Genomic DNA, 7,987 nt, shown 5'->3' with positions numbered 1-7,987 from the left:
AAGGATGGGCACTTTTACAGTTATTGTTGGTAGCATCTTTCTCTCATGCAGAAGAGCCAGAATGCCGACAAAGAGGCGATGCTGAAAACCCACAACTAGTTAAAGAGGGTGACATTATGTTGGGTGGACTTTTCTCTTTCCACACCTACTGGAAAGGAACACAGGACTCCTACATGCAAGAACCTCAGCCTCTACAATGTACCAGGTAAATTTATAAAAAAGAAAAAAATCCAAAGTGAAATAATAATAATAATAATAATAACTTCAAGAAAAATTATGTATTTTTAACAGATGAGGACTGTAGCTTAAAATGCAAATACTTTTCCAATTTTTTGTGTATTTAAATATATTGCTTACAGTTTGTGTTAGAAGTATGTTTGGGTTTTTCTAAGATGTATCTTCTTTATTTAGAGAACACTGTAATGCATAATATACGCAATAAATATATATTTTTCCCACTGTAGCTTAAATTTCAGAGAATTCCAGTTAGCCCAGGCAATGCTTTTTGCCATCAAAGAAATAAACAACAGGACAGACTTGCTGCCAGGTGTTTCTCTGGGTTATAAAATTTATGATACCTGTGGCTCTATTGCCAGAAGTGTAAGAGTTGCTTTAGCTTTGATCAATGGTAACGAAATTATGGCTTCACCTTTGAAGACATGTTCAAGTCCTGCACAAGTTCAAGCCATATTAGGTGAAACTTCTTCTTCTCCTAGCACAGCAATTGCTACATCCATTGGACCATTTCATATCCCACTGGTAGGTATGACTGGTTAAATCTATAAACACTGAGAACAATGGTGTATGTAAAAAGTTATATATATATATATATAAATATATATATGTTTTTTTTTTCATGTAGATCAGTCACTTTTCCACATGTGCTTGTCTCAGTGATAAAACAAAGTACCCATCCTTTCTCAGAACCATACCCAGTGACTACTATCAGGCCAGAGCTCTGGCTCATTTAGTCAAACACTTTGGTTGGTCATGGGTTGGAGCTGTTCGATCAAATGAAGATTATGGCAACAATGGCATGGCAATATTTACAGAGACAGCAGAGCAGCTGGGCATCTGTCTGGAATATTCTGTGTCTTTCTTCAGGACAGACCCATCAGACAAAATACTAAAAATAATTGATATTATCAAGGCGTCTACGTCAAAAGTGATTGTCACTTTTCTTTCCCACATGGACTTGGATATATTATTACATGAGTTTTCTAATTACAACTTAACAGGGTATCAGTGGGTTGGTACTGAGGCATGGATTTTTGATTCTCAAACTGCTGTAGGTGATAAAAATCACATCTTGGATGGAGCTATAGGCCTTTCTATCCCAAAAGCATATGTCAGTGGCATTAAAGAATTCATTCTGGATGTAAAGCCACTAAATTCAACAAATATTGAATTGTTTACAGAGTTCTGGGAGGCATTATTTAACTGTAAGTTCAAGCAGTCACAATCAGAGGAGAGTCAGACAGAATGCACTGGACATGAGGATCTGACTGCAGTAGAAAACAGCTTCACTGACATGTCCCTGATGCCTATTTTTAATAATGTCTATAAAGGAGTGTATGCAGTGGCCCATGCTCTGCATGATATCCTCAGCTGTAATAAAACATGTGACAAGAAAGTGCAGCTAGATCCATTCATGGTAAACTTTGCAATAATTGTTAAATTAGTTTGTTAAATAAAATCAAACTAATGCTTTTTAAGAAATAAATTGCATATTCTTTGTTGTCCTTCAGGGTATTCTGTTGTTTATCTTTGTTATTACTTATCTTTTTAGATATTACAGCATATAAAAAATGTTAACTTTAAAACAAAAGATGGGGACACGGTTTATTTCAATAAGAATGGAGATCCAGCAGCAAAATATGAAATTATAAACTGGCAGCCAGGTGAAAATGGACACGTACAATTTGTCACAGTTGGTCTTTATGATGCATCATTGCCTGTTGACAAACAAATGAATTTGCAAAATGGATCGCTGATATGGACACAAAACTCACTGCAGGTTAAAACATTTTTAATATAAGTATTTTCCATAGCTGTAGATAAACTTTATTTTTTCTTTAGATTATAACCTGTGAGGAGAATATCAGAGGTTCTCCAAACTGGTCTGATTTCTGCAGGTTCCGGTGTCAGTTTGCAGTGAGAAGTGTCCTCTAGGAACACAAAAAGTGCTCCAGAAAGGAAAACCTGTTTGCTGCTATGACTGTATAAGATGTGCAGAGGGAGAAATAAGCAACATTACAGGTCAGTTAATGTTTGCTAGAAGCTTTTCAAGTTCTGCTAACCAGTGCAGGACTGCACTTCATATAATGAGCATCACGTAAAATCTTCAAAACCTGAGCTAAACTGTTGGCCTTATTTCTGTCTTATTATTAAATTCAAGATTCTATCACCTGTATGAGATGTCCCCCTGAATTCTGGTCAAATGAAAGAAGAGATGTCTGTGTAACAAAGAATGCTGAGTTTCTATCATATGAAGACATCATGGGAATACTGCTCACCACAGCCTCTTTATTTGGAACATGTATGACGGCTGCTGTAGCTGTCATCTTCTTCAGACACAGGACAACTCCTCTTGTCAGAGCAAACAACTCTGAGCTGAGCTTCCTGCTGCTTTTCTCCTTGACTCTGTGTTTTCTCTGCTCTCTGACCTTCATTGGACGTCCCTCTGAGTGGTCCTGTATGCTCCGTCACACAGCTTTTGGTATCACCTTTGTCCTTTGCCTCTCCTGTGTTCTGGGGAAAACAATAGTTGTTTTAATGGCGTTTAAAGCTACACTTCCGGGCAGTAATGTGATGAAACTATTTGGGCCTACACAGCAGAGACTCAGTGTTCTGGGTTTTACATTAATACAAGTTATCATCTGTATTCTCTGGCTGACAATTTCTCCTCCTTTTCCATCTAAGAATTTTAAAAGTTTTAAAGATAAAATCATCTTGGAGTGTGCTCTGGGTTCAGCTGTAGGTTTCTGGTCTGTACTTGGATACATTGGACTTCTTGCTTTTTTGTGTTTCATTTTTGCTTTTCTGGCTCGTAAACTGCCTGATAATTTCAACGAAGCTAAATTTATCACCTTCAGCATGTTGATATTCTGTGCTGTATGGATCACTTTTATCCCAGCGTATGTCAGCTCTCCTGGAAAATTCAGTGTTGCTGTAGAAATCTTTGCTATTCTCTCTTCTAGTTTTGGACTGCTGATTTGCATTTTTATCCCAAAATGTTATATTATGATGCTAAAACCAGAAAGAAACACAAAAAAGAATATGATGGGAAAAGCAGCATCAAAATCATTCTGAAAAACAACAAATCTGCATAAAATAAATGCTTATGGAGCAACTTTTCAAGCATTGTTTTACATTAAGAAAAATAGATGAGTTTTATTATTTTAATTTAAATGTCTTTAATGTAACACACAGGTTTTGTGAAACATTACACCTTTTTTGAGGTAATGCTCTTTTCTTTCTGTGTGCTTTCCTAATAGTTAACAAAACCATGTGATAAAACTAAAATTAGGTATTTATTGAAAAAATGTGTCAGACATTTAAATTTAATGTATAGTATAAATTTACTTTTAAAATAAATATGTTTGAGAAAATGTATCATTGATATACTGATATTTTTGTGCTTGTTTATTTGCATATCTAAATAAAATATACAAACAATGAGGAAATTAGTGTGATCTATATCATTCCTTTATTGTATAAATGCTTCTAGGCAATAAAGTCAGTTGAAAGTCCTCCTAATTCCCCTTTTAAATGGAGCCACATTTGTAAGGAACATGCATTTATAGGATGAGAAGAGCTGAGTATGTGTTGCGCACATGAAATTATGTTCAAATCCTCTTTGCCATTACCAAACACCTTATCTTGCTTTGCTATTGAAACTTGTTTTGAGCTTCTGGTAACCTTAGATGCTGACAATCAATATCAGGATTTATTGCCAAGAAGTGTTGTTACAACAAAGAAATAATCTAATAAATAATCATTTACTCACTTTTTGTGTTGAGTAAATAATTATGTGGTTCAAAGCTTCTAAGAATTGACATTTTTGCAAATATTTTGCTACAAATTACATTTACTTTATTAAACAAAGAAAGTCCATGCAATGTTCTTGCCTCTTTATAGTTAGTTTATACTTTAAAACATGACTCCATGGTCACCATGCACCTTGTTTTGCACCATCATTTAGTTCCACAGAGAAAAGGACATCCCCGTTTAGACTGTTCTGAGGTAATAAATACCAGTTCAAGTTTTTTCATTTGCATTAAGATGCATGAAATGTTCCAGTTTTTTTTTTTTTTTTTTTTTGCATAATGTTTTCGACACAAAGGTGGCCAGAGCAGGGTTGTGCACTTTTACAGCTGTTGTTACTGGCATCTTTCTCTCAGTCTGAGGAGTCGATGTGCAGTCGGAGAGGAGATCCTGTAATCCCTCAGCTGTCTAAGGATGGGGATATTATGTTGGGGGGCATTTTCTCTTTCCACAGCAGCTGGAAAAACCACGAGAACACTTACTCAGAAAAGCCTCCTCCACTGGAATGCATCAGGTAAATTATGCTATAGAAGTATATTATTTATTGTGTCAATATTACCAAAACCAGGCATATTTTAATTTCAATTTAAAAAGACATTTTATTTGTTTAATGTTGATGGACTTTTTAAACTGATTTTTGAATCAAGTTTGAATTTCAGAGAGTTCCAGTTTGCTCAGGCCATGCTTTTTGCCATTGAGGAAATCAATAACAGTACAGACCTACTTCCAGGCATTTCTCTGGGATATAGCATTCATGATGCTTGTGGTTCTATTGCCAGAAGTGTAAAAGCTGCGCTAGCTTTGAACAATGGTAATGACAATACATCTTCAACCTTCGAGGAGCCATGTACCAGCCATGCACAAGTACTGGCTGTATTGGGAGAAACCTCCTCGTCTCCCAGCACAGCAATAGCTACTGTTTTAGGACCATTTCATATCCCATTGGTGAGTGTTGCTGATGTTGAAACTATACTTGTCAAACTCGAAATGTTTATTTCATGTTTTCAAAAGTGATTGAAGCAATTTGTTTTCATTTAATAATCTGTGTAATCTGTTTGTATGTCACACATTTTTCTTATTTTTTTTTAGATCAGCCACTTTGCTACATGTGCTTGTCTCAGTGACAAAACCAAGTACCCATCCTTTCTTAGAACAGTGCCCAGTGACTACTATCAGAGCAGAGCTCTAGCTCAGTTGGTTAAACACTTTGGATGGACTTGGGTTGGCACTATCAGAACCAATGATGATTATGGCAACAATGGCATGGCAACATTCACAGAAACTGCAGAGCAGCTGGGCATCTGTCTGGAATATTCTATTTCTTTCTTTAGAACAGATTCATCTGAAAAAATACAAAAGATAATTGACATTATCAAGGCTTCTACTTCAAAGGTTATTGTTGCTTTTCTTTCCCACATGGATATGGATGTGCTCATACATGAGTTGTCCAATCACAACTTGACAGGATATCAGTGGGTTGGCAGTGAGTCGTGGATTTTTGATTCTCAAATTGCAGCAATGGATAAGAATCACATCCTGGATGGAGCTATAGGACTTTCTATCCCTAAAGCACATGTCAGTGGTCTGAAAGAGTTCATGCTGGATGTGAAGCCACTGATTTCATCCAATAATGAGTTGTTTGCAGAGTTCTGGGAGGCATTGTTCAGCTGTAAGTTTAAGCAGGTACAATCAAAGGAGAGTCAGACAGAATGTACAGGACATGAGGATCTGACTGGAGTGGAAAACAGCTTCACTGACATGTCCCTCATGCCCATTTTTAATAATGTCTATAAAGGGGTGTATGCAGTGGCCCATGCTCTGCATGATATTTTCATCTGTAATGAAAAATGCAACAACAGTGTGCAGTTTGATCCATTGAAGGTAAACTTTTTGTATGCAAAAAAAAGGCTGCCAAATATTTTACTCTACATTTACAGAATTTATTTGAAACAAGTAACCAAAAGCCAACTTTTACAGATTTTACAGCAAATACGTAAGATTCGTTTTCAAACAAAAGAGGGCCATGAGGTTTACTTTAATGAAAATGGTGATCCAGCAGCAAAGTATGACATTATAAATTGGCAGCCAAGAGACAACGACATCATTGATTTTGTCTCTGTTGGTCTTTATGATGCATCGTTAACTGCAGACAAACAGTTAAACCTGCTAAATCGATCTTTGGTTTGGGCACAGAGGTCATTGCAGGTAAAAACTATGAGGATTTCCTGCTGGTTCATAATGCTAACCCTCACTCTCTTTTACTGCATCAACAGTATTAGAAATCTTTGAGGACGTTGTGAACTTGTTTTGTTTCCTTCATCTTCTTTGTTGCTTTTATTTTTCACAGGTTCCTGTGTCGGTTTGTAGTGAAAAGTGTCCCCCAGGAACACGCAAGGTTCTACAGAAAGGAAAACCTGTTTGTTGTCATGACTGTGTTCCATGTGCAGAAGGAGAAATGGCAAATGATATAGGTTTTATATCTTTTTAATCAAACTTTTTGCTTTTGGTATTGCATAAACAAAAGTTTATATTCACAGGACAGTTTTAAATAGGGCAAGGTTTTGATTTTTCTACAGTGTCAGTCACAAATGGCCATTTAACCCTCCTGTTATGTTAATTTCTGAGGAACAGCAATAATGTCCCATTTAATCATGCTATAGTGTCAGATACCAAAAACATTCAACTAAACATTTTACATCTGATATTAGCTCATTACTAACAATTTAAATCAATATTTGTGAATTGATGTTTATTTTTCTCACACATAAAGGATCAATGAGGACAATTCACTAGTTTTCCTGAAAAAAAAAAACATGTTACATTTTTTATGTCCAATACAAAAAACATACACACAAAAAATGAGTATTAATTGTTGATTTTTCTAAATTTTTTTCTTTCTTTTTTTAGATTTTATTTTATTTATTTATTTTTTGAGGAGTGATGTTTATAATTGAACTTGAGACACCTATTCTGTTCTGGGTCAAATTGACCCTCAAATTAAAAACCAAGACAAGTGAGTCATGAAGATGTGTATTGAAAATAAACTTTATTACCTAAATGAGCAGCAACCTCTGAATGCCACAAACCTTCATCCACTGTGACATTAAGGCCTACAGGAGTGGAAGTTGTTCAACCCACTCGTCCCATTTTGTCCCAATATCTGCCAGTTTATCTGTTTCCTGTCTCACAGCTCTTGTCTCTGAATTATCAAACTGGACTACTTGGGAGAAAATATAAAGTCTCCAGAGACATTGTGACATGAAATATTGCCCTGCCTGTTTCTGCATTTCATAGATTATTTGTTGATTCATAATTTGACTTGTAGACCCCAGCCATGATGAGGACCCCCAAATATGCAAATGCATTTTATTCATCTCCTTCCAGTTTTCCCCAGAAACACACCTTTGTTTTATTTTAGTCACTTCAAGAAAGATTTTCTGTATTGACCTGGGCACGAGTAGCTCAAAGATTGACTTGGTGTCTGTGACACGAGTTACTGCCGTCCTGGTAGGCCCTGGCACTGTATTTATTATATTTTCCATGTTGTTTACTTGAAGATGAAGACCACTGTAATTCACCGTATTTTGACATGAATGGTTCCGACACATCATCTTCTGTTTCACCTTCATGATTGAAGAGAAGTTTCAGCCTTTCCAGTGCTTTCAATGTTTTTATTTCTGCTGCTCATTTTTTGAGTAACTATATAAGTATCTGCAGTGTGTAATGTTTTTAGTACTCCCTTGCAAAGAATATTCATGTCCCCCCATCCACCCAACCCCTGCTGAGTGTCCACTCAATGTGGGTGGAATTTACCCACGAGAACAAAAAGGTTCTAGTCAAAAGTTGCAAAACCACCTGCATTCTCGCACTCTCCTAGCAAAGTAAATAAAAAAGGGAGAAAGAGTGCATGTGTGTGTGTGTGTGTGTGTGTGTGTGTGTG

The 7,987-nt window shown here is 36.2% G+C and overlaps 2 protein-coding genes across 2 annotated transcripts in view; both read left to right on the top strand.

Annotated features, from left to right (window-relative positions):
* Positions 1-498: 498 nt before the first annotated feature.
* LOC106531723 (extracellular calcium-sensing receptor) lies at positions 499-2,719 on the top strand (the record flags this gene model as incomplete). The annotated part of the gene is given in 5 exon segments (XM_014027639.1): positions 499-759; positions 863-1,654; positions 1,790-2,017; positions 2,136-2,259; positions 2,399-2,719. Coding segments are annotated over 5 exon segments (1,726 nt in total), but the record flags the coding sequence as incomplete, so codon positions are not given.
* A 1,609-nt stretch (positions 2,720-4,328) lies between these two features.
* The window catches only part of LOC106531717 (extracellular calcium-sensing receptor-like), a 5,503-nt gene continuing 1,844 nt past the window's right edge, over positions 4,329-7,987 (top strand). The window contains exons 1-5 of the mRNA XM_014027637.1: positions 4,329-4,561; positions 4,695-4,992; positions 5,137-5,928; positions 6,025-6,252; positions 6,395-6,518. Coding sequence (XP_013883091.1) covers positions 4,329-4,561; positions 4,695-4,992; positions 5,137-5,928; positions 6,025-6,252; positions 6,395-6,518 — 1,675 coding nt within the window. The remainder of the gene's footprint in view (positions 4,562-4,694; positions 4,993-5,136; positions 5,929-6,024; positions 6,253-6,394; positions 6,519-7,987) is intronic.

Source organism: Austrofundulus limnaeus, unplaced genomic scaffold (assembly GCF_001266775.1).
Source record: "Austrofundulus limnaeus strain Quisiro unplaced genomic scaffold, Austrofundulus_limnaeus-1.0 Scaffold667, whole genome shotgun sequence".
NCBI lineage: Eukaryota > Metazoa > Chordata > Actinopteri > Cyprinodontiformes > Rivulidae > Austrofundulus > Austrofundulus limnaeus.
This window is presented reverse-complemented; position numbering and strand designations above follow the sequence as displayed.